Source organism: Orcinus orca, chromosome 6 (genome assembly GCF_937001465.1).
Source record: "Orcinus orca chromosome 6, mOrcOrc1.1, whole genome shotgun sequence".
NCBI lineage: Eukaryota > Metazoa > Chordata > Mammalia > Artiodactyla > Delphinidae > Orcinus > Orcinus orca.
The window spans coordinates 113835989-113858545 of NC_064564.1; the positions used below are offsets into that span (position 1 = coordinate 113835989).

General features: G+C 53.9%; 1 protein-coding gene across 4 annotated transcripts in view; it reads left to right on the forward strand.

The window, feature by feature from the left end:
* Window positions 1-22557, forward strand: part of PTPA (protein phosphatase 2 phosphatase activator) — a 40401-nt gene that overhangs the window by 1125 nt on the left and 16719 nt on the right. For 2 of the 4 annotated variants that reach the window (XM_049711849.1, XM_004269112.4), the window contains exons 2-9: window positions 3862-3959; window positions 6409-6495; window positions 11445-11570; window positions 13721-13838; window positions 15700-15799; window positions 16703-16827; window positions 17693-17793; window positions 21997-22104. In XM_049711849.1, coding sequence (XP_049567806.1) covers window positions 3862-3959; window positions 6409-6495; window positions 11445-11570; window positions 13721-13838; window positions 15700-15799; window positions 16703-16827; window positions 17693-17793; window positions 21997-22104 — 863 coding nt within the window. The remainder of the gene's footprint in view (window positions 1-3861; window positions 3960-6408; window positions 6496-11444; window positions 11571-13720; window positions 13839-15699; window positions 15800-16702; window positions 16828-17692; window positions 17794-21996; window positions 22105-22557) is intronic. The other 2 variants (XM_049711850.1, XM_033426999.2) reach the window with 1 other exon arrangement.

Here is a 22557-nt window from a genome sequence, read left to right on the forward strand (position 1 = left end):
TTTGAAGATCAAAAGAGGCATCCCCTCCACTCCCTACCCCGCCACAAAAAAACAACAACAGCAAAAAAAAAAAAAAAAAAAAAAAAACCCAAAGAGCTGGGTATGGTCTGTTAAGGCATTTGAAACCTGACATTTATTTTGTTTGGTACAAAACTTCTGTGCATGTGCCCTTAGGAGTTCTGGTAATGACATCAGGCTATATAAGACAACCAGAATTATCAGTGAGATGAATGTGTCTGTGAAGATGGGCGGTGGGAGGTGTGGGGGGAGAACCTGTGCACTGAGACCGAGGAAGGCTCAGGGAGGTTATCTATGGCTGAGAAGATTCGGGTTCCCAGGAGGTGTTCCTTCTTTGAAGTTTGAAACAAGGGATGTTTAGGAGCAGTGGAAAGAACTGCTTAACTCAGACAGTGTAGTGATGAAAACCTTGGATTCTGGAGTTACATAGACCTGGCTCTACCTGGCACGCTGCGGCCTCTGTGAGCCTGTTTTCTTATCTTTCAAAATGGGGCTACTGTAGTTTCCTCACCGAGCTGGTAGCGTGTGTTCCGTCGATGGTGTGGGCAAATCATGGGGCGTGGGGGTAATCAGTAAATCTGGATTGCTGTTATCCTTTTCAAAGATGGTACAGGTTAAACATGTAGACAGGTTCCCAAGTCGTAGGTGATAACATATTATACCCTGTGGGATTTTTTAGGAACACCTCTAAAACTCTGGAGGTTTCCATCTTATACTGAGGGGTTGTAGGGGATCCAGCTGTCCCGTGGCACCTTTGTCAGAGGCGGAATAATCTGAGGCTAGAGAGGCTGTGGGTCTGACCTCACTGATCACAGTCTCGAGTTTGAAGTCTTGTCTTTTTGATTTGGGATTGCATGTTCTGGCGAAGTGTGTGTGTGTGTGTGTGTGTGTGTGTGTGTGTGTGTGTGTGTGTGTGTGTGTGTGTGTGTGTGTGTGTGTGTGTTCATCAGTGATTGGTCCCAAAACTTCCAAGTAGCCTTTCCTCTGGGAACAGGGCCCAGCCCTGTGAAGTAACGTGGGCAAGGCTAGTCCCTTTCAGGGAACAGTTCTTGCAAAGTTAGAAAAGGGCTCTGTTCCCAAAGATCATTTGCAAATGGATAATTTGGAATGTAGAACACATTTTCCCATAAAAACAATGCGGTTAGGTTACCAGCCTGACCTACAAAGCTATTAGTTTAGCATCTTACTTGAAGTAGCAATTTATTAATAATATGGTCGTCAGTTGAAGGTTCTGGGAACAGGACTTGCAGAACAGGTGGGAGGAGGAAGAGAGTTTCCGGTCTGGTTTTTGGGGCCCTGGGTTGAATTTGAATTAGGCAGAGGTTTGCCTTGGTCTTATCCCAGATTCTCTGTCTCCTTAGGTCTCCACGTCTCCTGGCACTTTTCCTTTCCTCAGGGTCTCTCGAGGCAGGCTCTAGTCCCCCAAAGGTCATATGTTCTAGAACCTACTTAGGTCTTTGTTCCCTTTTCTCCATGCAGCTGATGTGAGCTAGGTTTTAGGAGGACAGCAATGGAACAGATTTATACTACATTGTGAGTGACTGATAGTCCTTTACACTTCTTGGGGAGTTTTCATTTTCATTTATTTACTTTTTTTTAATAAATTTATTTTTTAAAATTTTTATTTATTTTTGGCTATGTTGGGTCTTCGTTGCTGCGCACGGGCTTTCTCTAGTTGCGGCGAGCGGGGGCTACTCTTTGTTGTGGTGCATGGGCTTCTCGTTGCGGTGGCTTCTCTTTGTTGTGGAGCACGGACTCTAGGCACGTGGGCTCAGTAGTTGTGGCTCACGGGCGCTAGAGCGCAGGCTCAGTAGTTGTGGCACATGGGCTTAGTTGCTCCGTGGCATGTGGGATCTTCCCGGACCAGGGCTTGAACCCGTGTCCCCCGCACTGGCAGGCAGATCCTTAACCCCTGCGCTACCAGGGAAGCCCTATTTATTTTTTTAAAAATTATTTTTATTTTTTGAGAGTTTTCATTTTTAAAGGAAGGGGCTTACTAATCTGACAAATCCCCAATAGTAGATTCAGGGCCACACCTCCCAACCTGTAACCTGTGGGACTAGGTGTATTTTGGAACTCAGAGTTTTTCAGATTTCAGAAAGCAGTGTCCCATAATCAAACAAAAAGATTTATGCAGCAAAACATAAATTTCAGCTAAATGGGATACACAAACTACCCTGTGTTTTCCTTTCCCCTCAGCTTGTGAAAATACAGAAACTCTATTTAAAATAGTTTATTTCTGACCACAGAAGTACTACAATGTCAGTTTTTAATAGTAATATGTAGGGCTTCCCTGGTGGTGCAGTGGTTGAGAGTCCACCTGCCGATGCAGGGGACACGGGTTTGAGCCCCGGTCCGGGAAGATCCCACATGCCGCGGAGCGGCTGGGCCCGTGAGCCATGGCTGCTGAGCCTGCGCGTCTCGAGCCTGTGCTCCGCAATGGGAGAGGCGGCAGTAGTGAGGGGCCCGCGTACAGCAAAAAAAAAAGTAATATGTAGCTTAGAAAGTGGAAGTCGTTTATAAATCCTACCTCCTAGAGATGACAGCTATTAACTTTGGTGTTTAATCCTTTAGATTTTTCCAATGCATAAGCTAATAGGTATATGTGTTATTTATATTAGTATGTAAATTTTTCGTTTACAAAAGTAAGATTATATTGTATATAATATACTGCAGTTTTGTTTATTCATTTATTAGTATTTAGGCTGTTTTTCTCATGTCAGTAATTTAGATTTTGTTCTTTTCAAAAGCTAGGAAGATTTCCGTCATACGGGCGCATCATTATTAATCCATCCCCTTCTTGATTGGTATTTGGGTTGTTTCTAATTTTTTTCGATGCAGTAAGCACTTTTATGTACATCTTTGTCTATTTCTGCGGACACATCTGTAGGGTTGATTCCTCCTGTCGGCTCAGTGGGTGTAGTGTGCAGTTTTTACTTCAAAAGACAGTGCTGAGTTGCCCCCTCAGCAGATTCTACCATCTAAGACTCCCACCAACAGTGCAGGAGAGTTCCCGTTTCCCCTTCCCCAATCAGTGCCAGATGTTTTTAATCTGCCAACCTGATTTAGAAAAGCAGTCTCATCTAATTTACATCTCTTTGCTTATTCGGGATGTTGGTAATTTTTTTCAAATGTTTCTTGGCCTTTTTTTTTTTTTTCCCCTTCTTCTTCTTTGAGTTGCCCGTTTATGTCTAAAAGGTCAACTTGGCTTTTATTCTTCTAACCTTTCTGCCTGCTTGGGAAGCAGGAGGAGAGGGCATGGCAGATCCACTGGACGTATCAGTTGTTGAGGGGGTTGCCAGGATTGCCCAGCTCCTGGCAGAGTGCGGAAAGGCAGGAAGCCAGTGGGTTTGGCTTAACAAGCCAGTACTTTATCCTGGGAGTACGTGTCTGCTTTATGCTAGGGCTTGCGCGGTGGAGTCTTGGTTTAAAAGTGTGTGTGTGTGTGTGTGTGTGGTGTGGTGTGTGTGTGTGTGGTGTGTGTGTGGTGTGTGTGGGTGTGTGTGTGGGGGGTGTGTGTGTGGGGGGGGTGTGTGTGTGGGGGGGTGTGGTGTGGTGTGTGTGTGTGGTGTGTGTGTGGTGTGTGGGGGGTGTGTGTGTGGGGGGTGTGTGTGTGGGGTGTGTGTGTGGGGTGTGTGTGTGGGGGGTGTGTGTGTGTGGGGGGTGTGGTGTGGTGTGTGTGTGTGGTGTGTGTGTGGTGTGTGTGGTGTGGGGTGTGTGTGTGGGGTGTGTGTGGGGTGTGTGTGTGGGGGGTGTGTGGTGTGTGTGTGTGTGTGTGTGTGTGTGTGTGTTGGGAGGGAAGGATTCTATTTATCTGATTGCTTTTTCATTTTCTTTGTCAAGATTCTTCGGAGGATATCCCTCCAGCCACTCAGAACTTCATCATTCCAAAAAAAGAGATCCACACTGTTCCAGACATGGGCAAATGGAAGCGTTCTCAGGTACCAATGGTGTCTGCACTGTAGGGTCAGAACTGGATGAGAAACTTGGGCTTCTTCAAAGACAGTGGTTTTCTAGGCCTGAGTGGGGCTGTGAGCTCCTGACCCTTCTTGCTTTTGGAGCCAGAGCTGTTTAGAAGCTATGGAAAGAGGTGACAGGGGAGCTGGCTGTCTCTTCCCCCTCAGGGGCAGTACTCAGGATGCTTTAGTGGGAAGGTCTCTGGGGGCTGGGGTGAGGCTGACCATGGAGAGTTCTGCTGCAGATTCTTGTAAGCCATCGCCCCTTGGGGGTTACTGTATTGGCTGAACATCCTACATGACGGAGTGGGTCACCCTGATGCTTGGTTGCAAGTAATAGCAAGTCTGGGAGCCAGTGTATCACAGGGAGAGGAGGTTACCACATGGAAACCTAGGGCAGGGGGGTGGCTGAGTCTAAAACGCCAGGGAGCTGGGATCCCAGTTTTCTGTGCTTCTCAGTCTTCATGGTAGGCAGAAGACAACAGCTTGTACCTTCCCGGCTTCTGGTACAGGCTGTGGAAAGACTGGGACTAAAAAAGAAAGCCAATTTCAAGTTCTCAGGGAAGGCCTTGCGTCCAGCTCCATCCAGTTGCCTACACCTGGCCTGGGCAGCTGGAGTGGGGAGTGTCCCCTGTGTAGAAGGGTGGCCCAGGGTCCTGGCAAGCTCGGCAGGTTCTCTGTGAGGAGTCTGCTGTGCTTACGCTGAGCCCGAGCCCTCGCCGCCTTGTTGGGGCCGGGGTCGTGCTAGCCTGTCTGGCTCCTCTTTCACAAGCCTGCCCTTTACATATCTGGAGATGGATATCGTGTCTTTTCTGAGTTGTTTTCTCCCCCAAGTCTTCACCGGGATAAACGCCTTAGTTCTTCAGCTGCTCAAAGGATGTGGTTCGAGTCCTTTCATCGTCTTGGTTGCTCTGCCTCAGGGCTTCTCAAGCTCAGCACTGTTGACACTTGGGGCAGATAATCATTTGCTGTAGGGGGCTGTCCTGTGCACTGTAGCATGTTTAGTAACAGCCCTGGCCGCTACCCACTCAGTGTCAGTAGCAGCCTTCCTCCCAGTTATCACAACCAAGAATGTCTCCAGACATGTTGGAAGTCTCCTGGGAGCCGTCTCACCCAGGTTGAGAGCCACCACTTTTCTCTTCCCCGAACCTGTAGGATTGTCTGAATCCAAACGTGGCTTTAGTTCCTTGCTTTCCCCTAGATGTTTTCCAAAGAACATTGGGTGTTTATGATGCTCCAGTTACTGTAGCTGATTTAACCCTCACAAAAACCCTGGGACTCTGAGGTCATCTCCATTTTGAAATTGAGAAAACTGAGGCCAGGAGGTGAAGACATTTAGACATCTAGCAAGGCACGGTTAGTGGTCGAGATGAGAGTCCAAAGAGTTATGTCTCCAGCTTGCCTGGCTCTGGAGCCCCATGGGTTGAGCTGCTGTGCTCTAGGCTGTAGGTGGGCAGCCTAATCTGGCCCTCTGCCTGGTTTTTTTTTTAATTTCTTTTTATTTTGGCTGCACTGGGTCTTAGTTGCGGCATGCATGAGGGATCTAGTTCACCCTCAACGAAGACCAGTGATCGAACTCGCGTCCCCTGCATTGCAAGGCAGATTCTTAACCACTGGACCGCCAGGGAAGTCTCCCCACCCCCACCCCCGCCCCCCGACATCCTTAAGTGTTGGATAAAGAGGAGGCAAGAAAGTGAGAGGCAAAAGGGATGCAGAAGAAACAAGGCCACACAGAAGTTGCTTTGCTGCCAGGAGCTGCCTCTACAGGGGCCTGCACCTCAGTGCTTTCTTAGGCCCTGTGCTGGCTGTAACCTGCAGCCCCGTGGGGAAGAGGTTGCCCAGTTGGAAGCTGGGGATGGGTGTGCTGGGAGACCTGGCCATGGGCAGAAAGCAACTTCATCTCCTGGGAGCAGGGCATCTGCAACGCAGGTACGCAGCCTGGCCTGCCTGGTGGGGGAAACATCTGGAAAGTTACCAGGGGATGGACCCTTGGTGGTATAGTATAACGGTGGCGTACTCGCCGCTCTACTTTGGAGTTTGGCTGGCTGGGTCCTAGCTGCACGTCTAATGACACCTTGGTCTTAGGAGTCACTTCCCCTGAAGCCTTGGTTTCCTCATCTGTAAAATGGGGACAATGATAGTGTCTACCTTGTGGGGTTGTTGTATAAAGAAACTGCTGGCAGCCATGGTGAGTGCACAGTAGACTCTGGTTGGAGGTCCAGGTGTCACTGTGGTCATTGGCCTGCCAGTGGTTTTGGATGGAGGGTCAGGGTTGGGTGCTTGGCGTTATCTTTCTGCTGCTCCTGCTGTTGGAGTGGGAGCTGGGGGCAGCTTGGAGCTCTTTGGTAACTGGGTGGAGCTGGGGGCTGGCAAGGGTGTAGAGGGTGGGGCTCTGACACCCTTCTCCACGTCCCGCCCCCACTCTGTTTGGCAGGCGTACGCTGACTACATCGGATTCATCCTCACCCTCAATGAAGGTGTGAAGGGGAAGAAGCTGAGCTTCGAGTACAGAGTCTCCGAGGTAGGCAAAGGCAGGAGCCTGCCGGGCCGGGTCTTTCCAAAAACAGCTGTCAGGAGCCCACAGTGGGCCCAGTGCAGAAACTAAGGCCGCCCAGACACGCGTGCCGCTGACACTTTAGTGTCTGCAGAAACTAAGGTCGCCCAGACACGCGTGCCGCTGACACTTTAGTGTCTGCAGAAACTAAGGCCGCCCAGACACGCGTGCCGCTGACACTTTAGTGTCTGCATTGCTAATTAAAAAAAAATCTGTGAATAGATGTGTATTTATAAAATTGAGATCAAGGTATATAAGCTGTTTCATAGCCTGCATTTTTGTTTTGTTTCGTTTTGTTGTTCTTTTGTTTGGGGCCACACCGTGTGGCTTGTGGGATCTTAGTTCCCCGACCAGGGACTGAACCCGGGCCCCAGTATTGGAAGCGTGGAGTCCTAACCACTGGACCGCCAGGGAATTCCCTAGCCTGCATTTTTGTCAACTGGTGTCTGTATGTAACTTTTTAAATTAAAAATGATCACAAAAGAGGTAAATATGCTCACTGAAGGGATTACTGTTAGAGGGGACTTCCCTGGCGGTCCAGTGGTTGGGACTTCACCTGCTAGTGCAGGGAGTGTGGGTTCAGTCCCTGGTCGGGGAGCTCAGATCCCACATGCCTCGCGGCCAAAAATCCAAAACATAAAACGAAACAATATTGTGACAAATACAATAAAGACTTTAAAAAAAAAAAAGGTCCACATCAAAAAAATCTTAAAAAAAAAAAAGAGATTACTGCTAGAAACGTGTATAACACGAACAAAAACGCTGGCCGCGCCCTGTATTCCTCCCCGTGACGGGCTCCCAAGGGCAGCCTGCTGCTCACAGCGAGGGGACTGTCGCCCAGACCTGCCCCGGGGGCTCCTCTGCCCCCTGAGCCATGCCCTCGCTGGTTTAAACAGTCCCCCGCTTAGACTTTGAGGTTATTTCCCTAAACATTGCTGCTCTGAACACCCTCGCACATAGACCTGTGGGCGTTCTTTCCTAAGGATTCATTCCGAGAGGTGGAAATGCTGAGTTGCAGGGCGTACACTGCTTGGTGCTCTTTGGCTGTGTTTCAAAGACCGGCTTGTTTGTAGAGGGAGGGTGAGAGCTGTGGGGAGGCTGATAGGCACGGGCAAGCTCTCGGCCCTTGCTGGATGCCATCCCAGCCCCGGTGCCAGGCCTCCAGCGGCCTCCTGTGTTCCTGTCCCAGGCAGCCCAGAGCCCCCTTGAGCTTTATCTTATCTCAGACCCCAGGCCCGAGCAGCCTCTCAGTGCCTTGTCCACCCAGCTCTCTAGCCGTAGCTTCGGTCTGTCGGGTAAGGCCTGGCCCTGCCCTGGCCCAGTCCGTCCACCTTTGGCAAGGCTGGCATAGCCCTCATGCCCCTGGACCCTAGCTGGCTGCTGGGAGGCCGAGGTCCTGTTCTGTCACTGCGGGGAGCCAGGCCTGTGCTGGGGATTGACAGCCGTCTCTTGGGAGCTGGCCCACCAGTGACTTCTTGGGTTCCTCTTGGGCCTGCTCAGTGCTCTGGGGCTTTGGCTGTGGGCGCAGACGGCGGGCGGTGGGGTGGGGGGCGAGAGGGCCTCTCCTTGAGCCTGTGATAAGGCTGAGCTGTGCTCAGTGGGCTGGGGAATGTGGGGGAAGCCTAATTAAAGGGCAGTGTTGTAATTACCCTAATTAAAGGGCAGTGTTGTAATTACCGCAGCAGATCCTGAGCTGCCAAAGCCCTCTCAGGTCCCTTCGTTACCCCTGAGGCTTTGATGTCCATACCACCCAGGCGGTGTCTCAGCTCAGGAGCCATTCTTTTGGCAGGATTGCACCTGGTTAAGTGCTTGGGTTCTGCAGTCTGGCTGATCAGGTTTTGATAACCTCTCACTTCTGAGCTGCGTGGCCTTGTCGCCTCTGACGCTCCGTCTCCTCATGGGAAGAGCCGCAGACCTCCTCATGGCCCCTGGGGAGATCCCGTGTGTAGGTTTCTTTTTTTTAGCACAGAGCCTGGCACATACTAGATGGCATTGTCATTATTAGCTATTGTTATCGTTAGCTGGTTTTCAGTTTTAATTTCTAGTAACACTGATGTTGTTGCACTTGGGGCTCCTGAGCTGGGTTCATTCTCACTCAGAGGACAGGGGTGGCCCGTGTGGTCTCCAGAGGTCTCCCGGCTTCTGCCTGCGGCTGGCAGTGGCGGCAGAAGGCACCGCACACAGCACGCGGCCTCCCTTCCTGCCAGGCCAGCTGCTGTGGCTCCCCTGACGCTTCTCCTGCCTCTCAAGGCAGGGGGAGGCGGCTGCGGCTGTGGGGGGTGGGGGAGAGGGCGGAGTGGCCTGGGGGCGGCTTGCAGACCACCCGCAGCAAGGGGAATGTATGAGATCATCTAGACCCATGTTTAGAATGCGCTCCTTCCTTCTGAAATTATGTCTGTCCTATTCTTTGGGGGTTAAAATATTTTATTTTTGTAAAATAAAGGTGATAGTAGATAGGAGGCTTATGTTTTGTTGTTGTTCTGTTTGATTTTTTTAAATGAGGGCAGAATTTAAATTTGGCAAGTAAGATTTTGGAGAAAATTTTACTGGTCCATGAAATCTGAAAAGGAAGCTTTGGTCCAAGGAGGAGGAGGGTGGCTCAAATTATTCTTCATGCTTCCTAGGGGCTTCAGCCCGCAGCTCCTCCCCTCCAACCCTCTCCCCGCAACAAGCCAAACAACAGAGGCAGCCCCTGCCTTCAAAAACCCTCTCCAGAAAGAGGAGCTATAGGAGACTTTTAATTATTCATTGGCCCAGCTGAGCTAGCAGCTGGGGCCTGGCCCCCGCTGGCTTCAAGCACCTTCTTTATATCCCCTTCAGTGCCTCACCGAGAAGACAGTTCTCTGGGGAATCTGTTCTGGTGCTTCTGGGGCCAGGATTACTGCACCATCCCTTATAAGTCCCAGCTGCTGCATGGGGTTAGGTTTGCTCTGTCCTTATCAGCTCTTCCTGGCGACCTGGTTCTTCACAAAGCCAGGCTCTGGCAGTGCGTTTGGTCACATTTCAGCAACGCAGCTCTTTGTCACGCTGGCCCTTGGCCACAGCCAGGTATAAAGGGAACTTTCTCCTCTTACAGATAATTTTCCTCTTCTCCCAGGCCCCAAGCATAGGGAAAGGGGAGGTGAGGGAGGACAGCATCAGGGCCACTGTCATGTTGCTATTTGTGTGGATGGCACGGACTGCAGTGTGGTTTGTGCCTCCCGGTGCGGGGGGCACGGGCTACCACGTACCCCGTTAGCTCAAGGCCGCCTTTTCCCTCCCCACAAATACACACTCAGCTCTCAGGACCACTTCTCTGCAGAGTCTCAGCAGTGGCAGACCTGACCATGCCTCGCCCTCTGTGCCTTTGCCCCTTTTCCCATGGGCACCTCTTGCTAGTTCCTACCCCGCCAGGAGCGCCTGGAGGTGTCTCCTTATACCATTTGTACCCGGCAGACACAGGCGAGATCTGCTTCTGGGCAAGGCCCCTCCTCCCGGCCCACCTGTCCCCTGTGTCGTGTGCTCCCCGAGCCTTTCGTTACCTTTGTCCTGGCCCATTTCTGCGAGCTACCTCTGGAAGGGGCACTTCTGGAGCTGCCCTCACAGACCTTTGTTTTAGATAGATAGCATCACCTGATGTCCTCGATGAGTAACATTTGGTGTGCTAACGCTGCCTGGCCTGTCACACTGATTCCACTCCTTAGTCCCTGCCCTCTGTAGGAAAGATAGAGGTGAGAGATGAGAGATGGGTCTCAGACACTGCTGGCCATACAAAGCGTTACCCACGTTCGCACCTCTGACCCAGCATTTCTGCAAAGGGTATTTTTCATGGCGTGAACAATTGGAAGTAACCCAAACATTTAACAGTGAGGGATTTGGTAAGTAAATCACAGTACATTGGTACAGTGAACTATTATTCACTTGTTAGAGGCTTTTACGAAATTATGTTTCCATGTTGCTGTGGAACAAGGGTCATGAGGAAACTGATCAGGCTATGAAGCAGCGTGTGCCCTGTGACGCCTGTTTTAGAGTCTGTGTGTGGATGTATACCATCACCCTGTGCCAGGCACTGTGCTAGCATGCTTCATGGGTTGTCACTTAGTCCTTGTGACGGCCCTTGGAGTTATTTTCCATCATGCCCATTTTTGAGATGAGGAAACAGGCTCAGAGAGTTAAAGTCACTTGGTCAAGGTCTTGCGGCAACGAAATGGTGTTTTAGCTGTGATTTGAAGGCAGGTCAAGCTGCCTTCAAAATTCTCACCATGATAAGCCATGGAAAACACTATTAAAAAGATGCAGTAGAAGAGTACGTTAAAATGTTAATACAGGTTCCCCCGTTATCTGAAAGTAGAGCGTTTCTACGAAACCTTTTGTAAACCAAAGTAGTGTAAAGTGAAAACCCTCCTTAGATTTCTTTCGGTTAGCAAAAACAGCTACTAATTAATGTAGGTCTTCCGTAAAAGTAAAGCGGCGAAAAGCGAACTTTGGAAAAGCGGGGTACACCTATGGTGTTGATTTCCGGGTGGCAGGATCATTGGTCATTTTTGTTTTCTTCCTTTTTACATATCTGTTTTCCATGCTGAGCAGGTATTGTGTACTAAACGGAAGACACCAATAAAACGTAGCAAAGCAGGTCAGTGCTGCAGCTTGTGCTTGTGCGGCAGCTCCCCCGGATGAGCTGTGGCTAGAGAAACCGGGTGCGGAAGCCACGCTGGTCCTTCAGCCTAGTGCTGGGTCCTTTCTGTAAGGCTCACCGTGTTCACCTGTCCCCTCCTTCATATTCAGGGTGGTTGGGAAGACAGGGGGACAGCAGGGAGATGCCAGTGGTGCCAGGCCTTGCGGTCACTGTCCAGCAGCAGTTGGGACTTCTTCCCTCTGTGGCTCTAGCCTGGGGACACTAGTCATCATGGCTTGGCCCCCTCTCCTTGCCTCCACAGGCCATTGAGAAACTGGTCGCTCTTCTTAACACGCTGGACAGGTGGATTGACGAGACTCCTCCAGTGGACCAGCCCTCTCGATTTGGGAACAAGGCCTACAGGACCTGGTATGCCAAACTGGACGAGGTGAGGCTGCTGCAGGACAGGCTTGGGGGCTGGGCTGGGGAGAAAGCTGGCAGATATCAGAATCGCTGGGGAGTTTGTTAAAATGGCAGTTCCGTTTCTCAGAGTACAAATGCGTCTACCCTCTCCCGCAGCCATCCTCCAGGAATCACCACTGTGGATGCGCAGTCCTCTGCACAGGGCTGTTTATTAGGGGATCGTAGCCACGGATTGAAACGTCCCACGTGTCCATCTGCAGTTTATTATCCGTTAAATAAATTGGAAAGTCAACCCAGGGAGTACCATGCAGCTCTGAGAGAGAATAGGGAGGCCGACTAGGGAACTCGGGAAGGGACCGCAACTTCCAGTGGTCCCTCGGCGTCTGTCGGGGGTTGGTTCCGGGACCCCCTGCGGATGCTCAAGTCCCTTGTATAAAATGGCGAGGTTCGGTCAGCCCTCTGTATCCATGGGTTCTCCATCTATGGATACAAAGGGCCGACTGTACCGTTAGGTTAGAGGGGAGCTGGGGTGTTATGCACATGGCAAGCTGCCTTTCGGTAAGAAAGAAGGGAAACAAAAAAGGTATGTTTGTATTGCTCAGTTTGCACTGGAAGGATATGTAAGAGGCAAATAAGGCTGTGGTTTCTTTTTTTGAGGTTGGGGGGAGGGGGTGGACGGGAAAGGGTGACGTAAGACTTCTCAATGCATCCCTTTTATAATGTATTTATTTTTGAGTCATGCAAAGGTAATACCTGTTAGAAGCAAACAAAAAATAAACATGAAGGATAGCCACCCCTGGGAGTCCAGATTCTCACCAGGTCTCCGGGAGATTCTCATGCCAGGGGATTTTTGGGTTTTTTTGTTTCTTTGTTTTTTGGCCACGCCACGTGGCATATGGGATTTTAGTCCCCCCAACAGGGATTGAACCCTGCGCCCCCGGCATTGGAAGCGCAGAGTCTTAACCACTGGATCACCAGGGAAGTCCCTCATGCCAGGTGTTTATAGACTGAACTTAGAGAAACTTGCATCCTAGTTTCTTTGGCCTAGTGTTTTCACATGGAACAGAGGGGAGTCCCGAGGACCCAGCAAAACACTGTCCTTGCGTAAGAGTGGCCTGGGGCTGCTTCTGGTCTCTAAGATGGCACATGGGCGTATTTTTTTTTATTAAGTTATAACTTAAAGAAAGCTGACAAACCATAGCTGTCAGTCATGTACAGCTTGATCGATCTTTTTTTTTTATAAATTTATTTTTGGCTGCACTGGGTCTTCGTTGCTGTGCGCCTGCCCTCCCTAGTTGTGGCAAGCGGGGGTTGCTCAGCAGCTGTGGCGCAGGGGCCTAGCCGCTCCGCAGCATGTGGGATCCTCCCGGGCCAGGGCCCGAACCCAAACCCACATCCCCTGCATTGGCAGGCAGAGTCTCAACCACTGGGCCACCAGGGAAGTCCCCTTGATAGATCTTAACATGTTTTTACCCTTGCATCCGTCCATGTCAAGCCACGGAAAATTCCAGCACTTCAGCAGGGCCTTTGTGCCCCTTTCTAGTTGATATCCCCCAGACTCTTCTGACAGCTGCCTATAGATCGATCTTGCCTGTGTTTGAACTTCATGTAAATGTCTGGCTTCTTTTGCTCAACATTGCGTGACTCCCCTGTGCTGTGCGGAGCAGTGGGTCTTCTTCATTGCTACGCAGCACTCCAGGGTAAGGCCATAGCACAAGTTATCCATTCTGCCGTTGACGGACGGTTCAGTTGTGGGTTGTTTCCACATTTTGGCTGCTATAAATAATGCTGCCGTGAACGTCCTTGCATATGTCTCTGGTGGACGTCGGGCACAAACTCCCTCGCTGGGAGTATGAAGAAAGAGGACATCTCTGGAGGTGTCAGTGAGTTACTAGATGGGAAAGTCGAATGGCTTCTTTTTAGATCCCTCCTGTCTTGCCCCCAGAACCGTGTCCCCTGGAGGGAGGGTCAGCAGATGAAGAGCCACCCCAGGGTGGTCTCCATTGTGTGAAAATAAATGCTCTCCCTCCTCTTCCTTCTGTGGGCAGTCAGAGCAGGGAGCCAGGACTGCTCGCTGTGGCAGCCTGGCTCCAGCCAAGATGCTGCCTCTGGGCACCTGGCCACCGAGATGCTGCCTAATCTGCTGCCACCACTTTGTGTCTCTTATGTTATCAGGAAGCAGAAAACTTGGTGGCCACAGTGGTCCCCACCCATCTGGCAGCTGCTGTGCCCGAGGTGGCTGTTTACCTGAAGGAGTCAGTAGGGAACTCCACGCGCATCGACTACGGCACAGGTACCCGTTACCGTGGGCGGCGCCTTTTTGGCTTCGCAGTGGCCCTTTCTCGGGTTGCCTCCTCTTTGCTCTGGGTTGTGTTGGTGGGGTGAGGGAGCCAGCTGGGGTGCAGCGCGGCAGGGGCAGGGACGCCTGCTGCTCTGGCGTGGTCCACCAGGGGGAGCTGGTGCCACATGCATGGTGGCTGTAAGCGCAGCGCTGACTTCTGTTGCTTGTAAAGAGGGCCTCGCTGTGCGCTCATCGTCATCACCAAACTAATAATTTGTTGAGCACTTAGTGTATCCCAAGACAACCGCTTACGGAAGCCTTGAGAACTGAAAGACCCTGGTAGCCTCTGGCAGCGCTGTGGCGCATTGCTGTTAGCCACTCGGTGCCCTTCAGAGGGAGCGCTGTGGGCATCTTAACAGGGAAGGGGGGCGTCCTTTATCTAGGTCAGGCGTGGCCGAGGAGGGTCGCTGCTTTGATAGGCCCGCCTTCCTTTTCCTTTCCACGCTGAAGCAGGCGAATGCAAGAGCTGCTGCTCTCTCGGGCCCTTCCCTTGCCTCTGGAGGAGCCCCGGCCCCAGGGGCAGGCCTGGAGAAGGGCCCCCTGGGACCTGGGTCATGGGAAAGTTCTGTCATCTGCTCCCCTGATGCTGAGGAACAGGCTTATTATCGAGTGAGACTTTCAGGGGCGGCGCTTTGACTGAGGCCAGCCGACCAGGAAGACCTGGAGGTGGGGAGTGGCCAGGTCAGCAGGGGCTGGGTTTTTCCTCCACTCTCAGATGCTCTTAGCTGTGCAAGGGTGATGACTGCCCCTGCGTGATGGTGGCCTGGACTCTGGCTGGTCATGGTCAAAAACTGTGCAGGTGAAAGTAACAGCTCATAAGCTTTCCAGGCCCTTGGAGGGACCCTTATTCTGCAGAAATAGGACAGGAAGCCACTGAAATATTCTCTCCTCCCCTCCCTCCAGATATGTTTATTATGACACCATGAACCATGGGATTCGGCCCAGAGTCCAGCTGGCGGTTTCTGTAGCGCTGACCATTTCTATTTGACATGACTGGGAAGGAAGGGGGGTGCCCTTTGACCCTGCAGTGTGGCCATGCTTCGAAGCCTTCAGTGGCTCCTTTTTTCCTGTGGCTGTAAATGCCTGTCTGATCTTCAGCCCCATTGCATTACACTTTCTCCCTTGCTCTCTCTGCTTTAGCCAGACTGGCCTTCCTAGGGTTCTTCAAACATATCACGGTGGTTGTTTTTTTTTTTTTTTTGGCCTCAGGGCCTTTCCATGTGCTGTTTCTCCTGGCTAGAGTGCCCTTCTTGCTTCCCTCACGCCCTGTGCCTTGCCAGCTCTTACTCATCTTTCAAATTAAATATTATTTCTGAAGGGAAGCCTTCCTGAACCCTAATGTCAGGATCCCCCTGTGATATCCTCCAATTATCACCCTATCCTTCTCCTTCAGAGGTAGGTTCATAGAAGTGATTGTATATTTAATGTCTGTCATCCTGATAGGTCATAAACTATCAAACAAGGGCAGGGACTTCTGGCCTCTGTCCCTCTAGTGCCTGACATGGGTGGTGATGGCCACCTGCAGTAGGTGCTGCGTAAATAGGGCAGAACTGATGAGTGAGTTAAACCCCCAGAATGAGATGTGAATGCCTATTGAAGCGTCACCAGCCTGGGCCTTTTCAGAAGTAGGATTATAGTACTAGTGGTTCTTAAAAGGACCTAGTTCTTCCTGGATGGGGAAGAGGCCCTGTCACCTCCATGTTCACCTCCGTCCTTAGAGGGGAAGTTAGCAGTGATTTGGACTCTGGTGGGACCAAGAACAGTCCCACGCCTTCTGGAAGACTGTCAACCTCGGCTGTGTTTTCTCCCCCAGGACATGAAGCTGCTTTTGCTGCTTTCCTCTGCTGTCTCTGCAAGATAGGGGTGCTGCGAGTGGACGACCAAATAGCCATTGTCTTCAAGGTGTTCAATCGGTGAGTGAGCCCAGCGGGAGGGGCGGCGGCCGGGGGAGGAGCAGCCGGGTCTCTTTCCTCCTTGTTACCATCAGACTGGGGACGGGGTGCTAGAGGGGGCTCCGGAGGGGCCGTTGCTTCTCTTGTCCTGTCCTAATCAAGCTGTGACTGTGAACAGGGTGTCCAGGACTCCTCCTTCTGACAGGTTCAAGTAAAAATAAGCGAAGGGAATGTTACGTAACGACCGCTAATGCTTCTGTGGCATTTATCGCGTAGAGGTAACTTCTAGGCGCTTTACATACAACTCTTTTTATTCTCACGAAGACGCTCATTTCCATTTTATAGATGAGGAAACTGAGGCATAGAGAAATCAGGTCCTTTCACTGAGGTCACAGCCAGCTGAACCCAAGCAGTCAGGCTCTGACCTGCTCCCCTCACCACCCAGACCACCTCCCAGCACGTGGGTGTGTCTCCGTCACCATAGGGCGCTGACACATGTGTTCAGGGCCCCACTCTGGTGCTGCTGATGCCGCAGCTCCAAGGGCGGTTCCCGAAGGGATCTAGGGGATGATCTCCTTGGACTCCCATCAGCTTTCCTATGGGCAACCCGAAGCAAGAGAAGCTGTGGCTCCTGCCCAGGCTCTCAAGTTGTCAGGAGGTGATGGCACTAACCTCCTTTCCCAGTTGGTGTTTTGCCCCTTTGCTGGGCCAAAAGAGGCTGAGTGTGAGGGAAGAAAATGAAGTTCCATAATTTTGAGTGTATCAGCTGATGCGTAACACAGGCATGCAGGGTTTCGTTGAAAAGGAGATCTGTTACACTCTCAGGTGGTTATTTCCGGCCTCCTTTGCTCCCATTGGCCGAAGGGTTGAGACTGTCTTTCTGCTTTTTGCCACCTCCCCTCCCTTCCCTGCCCTCCTGTGCAGGTACCTTGAGGTTATGCGGAAGCTCCAGAAGACGTACAGGATGGAGCCGGCCGGCAGCCAGGGCGTGTGGGGCCTGGATGACTTCCAGTTTCTGCCCTTCATCTGGGGCAGTTCGCAGCTGATAGGTACTGAGGTGCCCTGGCCCTCCTCCCTCCCCTCCTGCCCAGGGCACACAGTGGCAGCTCGGAAAGCAGGCATTAGACCGGCTGTTGACGGAGGCTGCTTGCCGCCGGCCTTCTGCTGCGGCTGGCGTGGCAGGCTGGGGAGGCTGAGGCACATGATGGAAAGCGACGGGCTGGGGCGAGGGCGCCTGGCGCGTAATGGACCGGTGTGAGATGCGCCCCGGCTCCTGGCGGCAGCTGCGGGGTTTTATGTTGAAAATGAGGGGTTCTTTTGACTCAGTGACCAGCGTCATCCGCTGTTATTATCGAGCCGTGCGCAGGGGGCGCCCATCGAGGAGCTGCTGCTCGCTCCGGGCCCGCTCTGGGGGTTCCTCCCACTTTCCCACGGGCGAGCCAGAGTGGGTGAAGGGTCCACGTCTGTTTCCACGTAGGATTAACTGCCTAACGGAGTAACATTAATAAACGACCCTTTGTTGAGTACTTCCCTGCGCCAGGCACTGCTCTCTGTGCTTCAGGCAGATCACGCAAGCACCCTGGGAAGGCTCTTTGCCGGCAAACCGCTGAGCGGCACTCACCCGTGCAGGCGCCGTGCCGAGTGCTTCACGGTGCTCCTGACGTTCAGGTGGCACCCCACAGCCCCACTGCACGGGTGAGGCAACTGGGTGGCATGGCTGGAAAGCAGCAGGGCCGGAGCTTATTACACTAGAGTACAGACCTGCACAGGGCCATCGATGGCTCCAGCGAGGTCAGGCGTTGAGGGCGGTGGGCAGGACCGCAGCCGTGCAGTGGGTGCAGGTGGCACCGGGCTGCGGTGCCCCGCCGGCGCGAACGCCTGCTTCTAAACCCCGGGGCTCTTTGCTGTTTCCAGACCACCCGTGTCTGGAGCCCAGGCACTTTGTCGATGAGAAGGCCGTGAACGAGTGCCACAAGGACTACATGTTCCTGGAGTGCGTCCTGTTTATCACCGAGGTGAGCGGAAGGGCTGAGGGAGGGGCCCGCGGCAGCCTCTGGGCCAAAAGGGGCTGAGGCTGGTGGCTTTGGACACAGGAGCCGGAGCTGCCGTCTGAAGACGGCAGGGCCAAGCCCTGAAGTGGGTTGTTGAGAGGAAGCCCAGCCAGGCCTCTCTGAAAGGTTAAGCCACCTTCTGACTGTCCAGGCTCTCTTCCTCTAAATCAGTACTCTGGGGTTTCTACTGGAGCCGACGGATTAAGACCTGGTCATTAGGTGGACTTGGTGGCCGACGCAGCAGGTCTGAAGGGTGGGGGCCACAGGGTCTGCAGAGCTGTGTGCGTGTGGACGTGTGCGACAAAGCCATTGCAGGAATTGGAGAGACTGGAGTGGAAGGCGGGACAGATCCCTGCTGAAGGGACACGCCTTTGCTGGACCTGGGCCAAGGGAGGTGCTGGAAGTGCAAGTGAGCAGGCCTGGACCCCCAGCCCACCCAGTGGGGGTCGTTTAACTGGGTGTCGTTGTCCTGCTAAAGTAGGGCCTCCCGCCAGTGCAGCCTTGGACCGCTTCCTCAGGGTCACCTGGGGAGCTTGTGAAAATGCACGTTCTTGGGCCCCACCTCAGCTTTCTGAATCAGAATCTTGGGGGACGAGCGCTAGGAACCTGAATTTAAACACATACGCCGGGTGATCAGGCATGAAAGTTGGGGACCCACTGCGCTCGGGCCTCTCTTTCAGGAGGTGTGGGGACCTTTCATCCTCCCTGCTTGGTACCCACCCCGCAGGCTCCCAAAGGGCACCCTGGCTCTGCCGCCTGGAGAGGGTCTCGCCCCCGTTCTCCTTCCTGACGCCCGCAGGCATTCCTGCTGGCCCGGTGATGTCCCTCGCACACCCGTGGGCGCCCCTGCCTGTGCGGGCTTCTCTCTTGGCTGCCCGTTCTGAGCCCCCTGAAAAGGGGGAGACGCCTGGCCAAGCAGCCATAGCTCCAGACTCTCCTGGTCAGCAGTCGGCTCAGGCCTGCGCCCAACTGCAGAGGCCAGAGGGGAATGCCACGTTTCTCCAAGTCAGCAAATGAAGGCCGTCCTGACAGCTGGGATCTGCTGCTTTCAGCACTGTAGGCAGCCCAAGGTCGGAAGGACTCCGGAGCAGCCTGGCTCGCTGCCTTGAGAACCAGTCACATGCTGCTCTCTCCAGAGTAGAACGGGAGGGTGTGCGGAGCTGGGGAGACCCCAGGAGGAGCTGGGTGAGGAGAAGGGGTGGCCTCGCCCGCTCCTGGGGGTGAGAGGCTAAGCCCTTCCGGCTGGCCAAGCCCCTGGGTCCCTGTCAGTAACTAACAAGGAGGAACGCCAGGCTGGGCCTCAGGGAGTATGGGAATTGACTCCAGCTTAAAACTTTGTTTCCTTGTTTGTTTGTTCGATTACGCTGGTGTGAAAACCCCAAAGCTTTGCTCCAGTCTGGCACCCAGGTCCTCTGCTAGAGGGAATCCTACAGTGGCCACTAGGTGGCACTAAAGACACATTGAACTCGGAGGTTTTGGTAACAGTTGAGGGAGAGGCAAGAACTGGCAGGAGGCCGGCAGGCCCTGGAGTTCCTTGGTGGTTCCACACGCCCTCTGCGAGGCCTGGTTTTCGCCCGGGGCCTCGGTGCTTGGGCCTGGTGGTGGACGTTGGCCGCTAGCAGGGGACGTGCCCCAGAGCTGAGTGACCGGCGAGAGCCCCTCTCACCCACTCGGCCAGCCTAGAGCAGGCTGGCGCAGCTCCTGGCGGTGGCACACATTGTGCTAGTTCTCCGGAGTCTGGGCTCACCACCCGGACCAGGGTTTTCGCAGCCCCCAGTTGGTGGTGAGGGAGACCCGAGGCCTGACGCTGGGACGTGGGGACCTGGCGGCCTGCGTGGAGCTCTGTGTGCTGTGGTCAGGAAGGGGGCGGTGTTGCCTCTGGAGACCCCAGGGATCACTAGAGCTGGTGCAGCTACGGGATTTGACAGACAAGAAGTTGGAAATGAGACCGTGCTTTTCCTCCCGCAGGGACCAGCCTGCGACCTGTCCCGGTGGCCCTGAGCGTCCCTAATGCGGGACCTCACCTTGCAGGGCTCCTGCCGCCTCAGGAAATGCAGCCCTGGCGCCTTTAAGAGCCCAGGGCAGGCAGGAAAAGAATTTCAGTTTCAATCTGGCTTCTAAATTTGGAGTTTTGGGAAGGGAGGGATCAGATTTCAGCTGGAAGGGAAGGAGCTGACAGGAAGGCGCTGTGCAGAGCCTCCCCCCACCCCACCCCCCTCAGTTACTGACAGAGGAACCATTTACAAAAGGCCGATTCTCTTGGGAGTGGAGAGGCAGGAACGCAGCGTCTGTGAGTAATTTCCTGCTCAATATGGCTGCTCTGACTCATGCGATCCCCCTGGGGTCACTGCGGGCCTGCAGCTCGCTCGCTGCTTCTCGCTCCTTCTCTTCTCCCTTTGTGGCTGGAATGAGCGAATGTTTTTTGTCTTCTTGACCCCATTCCCTTTTCCCCCTTATCTGCTTTCCTTTCCAGAGTTGCAGAGGCTCCTTCTGAAGGACCTGAGGAGACCTTGGGACCCTGAAGGCTGGGGGTGGGGGTGGGGGCAGCCCCCCTAAATAGCATCTCTGGCCTTTCCATGGAGGCGGCCCAGGCCACTGGGGCTCCGGAGCTCGCGCCTCCCCCCGGCTCTGCCAGCGGGCCAGAGAGGCCTTTTGGGTCCCCCACCCCGTGCCCCTAGCGGGGGAGGCTGGCCCACAGGCAGAACCCCTGGTTTCCCCACGTCCCTGGGCCAGCCTTGGCCACGGAGCCCTCGCTGAGCAGATCCCTGGAGCTGCGGCTGTGACAGAGCCAGCAGGGTGCCTCCTGGGTGGTTCGCTCAAGGGGCCTAGTCCAGAGTGAAACTGGTTCCCCAGCTCCAGTGATCCCTGAGCTTCTCAGGGCCTGGAAGTATGCAGGAGGGGGCTAGAGCCTGGCGCTCCTCCCGTGGGGCCCAGAGCCTGGGGAAGGGGCGGGGCGAGGGGAGGGCGGGGTGGAGCCTGACGGAGTGGGACTTTGGGAACAAAGCACCCTGAAGGCCAAGCCCCTGCAGGCTGGGGGCTCCTGGCTGCCTTCCTGGAGGAGGGAGCCTTACAGAGAGGAGGGGAAAGATTCTGGGTGAAGGGACTGGCCCAGGAGAAGCCCTGTGGGGACCATGGGCCATGGCCTCACTGCTCGAACCCCGGGGGTTGAGACAGGCTTTGGGGGGACTTGGGCCAGGGGAGGGAGATGGCAAGGGTAGAATGGCATCTTTTTCGACGTAGATCTTACAGTTTTGTGAGAGTTGCCTTGCTGCAGGAGTGAGAGGCCTGCGAGAGCGGGTCGCCAGGCGAGGCCGCAGCTGAAGGGAGGGGGGTTTGTGTTCCTGGGACCTCATGCTTATGGTGCCCAGTATGGAGACCCATCCCTCCTCTCTGGAACAGCTCTCCACCAGCCCCGCCTCCACACACAGCCTCTTCTGGAACCTTCCACCTACTCAAGGTCCAAGTCTGCTTTCTTGCCAGCTCAGCCTCTTTGCTTTTGAAACTCTTTCTTCTGAAACCTGGGGCTCCGGGTGCTGAGACCCGTTCCCCCAGCATCATCAGTGTTGCTTCAAAGCCCGGGAGGGGACTGTGTGGCGGGGGACTGTGAACGGCTTGTTAGCAAACACAGACACGCTGGCCTTGTGCTGCTCGCGGGGTGCACTCAGGTACACGAGCTCTTCCTCGTCTCAGCGCGGTGGTTTCTGATATCGTGGGGGCTCCACTGGGCTTGCCGCAGAATTCCTTCCAAGAGGAGGGACTGGGAACAGAGCCATCGCTGCCGTTGCCCTCCCTTCCCCACTCCCCTGCCAGGTCAGGCTGGCTTTCTAAACAGACCTTCCTCCCGCATCTGTTGCAGGTACCCTGTGGCTCATGTCTGCCCCCTCTTTTCCTTCTCCTTCCGCCTGCCATGCAGAGGGCAGTCAGATGCCTGGGTTTGGTCTGGGCCCTCCCCCAAACCGACCCCTCCCTCAGCTCTTCCAGCTCTGCCTGTGGCAGGCCAAGAGGGACCCTGTCCTGGCCCTTGTGTGTGTGTCCACGTATATGTACGGGCCTGCAACTTGCGCGTGTGTGTACGTGTGTATGCTCCCGCAACCTTGCTGCAGGGGAGCAGGGGTTGGGCTCCCGGGCGACCCATGTCTCCAGCTTGTGGACTCTTTTTTTTTCCAGATGAAGACAGGCCCCTTTGCAGAGCACTCCAACCAGCTGTGGAACATCAGTGCCGTCCCCTCCTGGTCCAAAGTGAACCAGGGTCTCATCCGCATGTATAAGGCCGAGGTGAGTGGGGACTGGCCTGCACGCTGGGTCCTGGGCTGCTTCGCCCTCATCCCCACCCCGCTGTTTTGCTCTGAATCCAGTTCTGAGTTGCCAGCCAGCCCCTCTGACGCTTGAGGCCTCAGCATCTCTTGTCTGTGGGATGGGCAGTCAGAAAAGCACTGGACTGAGGCCCAGCTCTGCCCTGTGACTGAGCCATGGCCCCGCTGCTCGGGGGTCTCTGTTCCCACTTGTCAGATGGCTGGAGGCCCTTCTCAGCTCTGTCTCCTGTGGGGACACGAAAATGAAAACAGGCCTGGGAAAGGGTTTTATCCTTCGGAGGCATCATCCGAAGTGATGTCTCTCCAACTTTGGTGGGTCTGATCGCCGGGCAGGTGGGAGGCCGGGAGCTGGCATTTTTAATGACCACTTGAGGTGGTCCTCTCTGCTCTCCAGGCAGAGAGGCAGGGGGAGGTC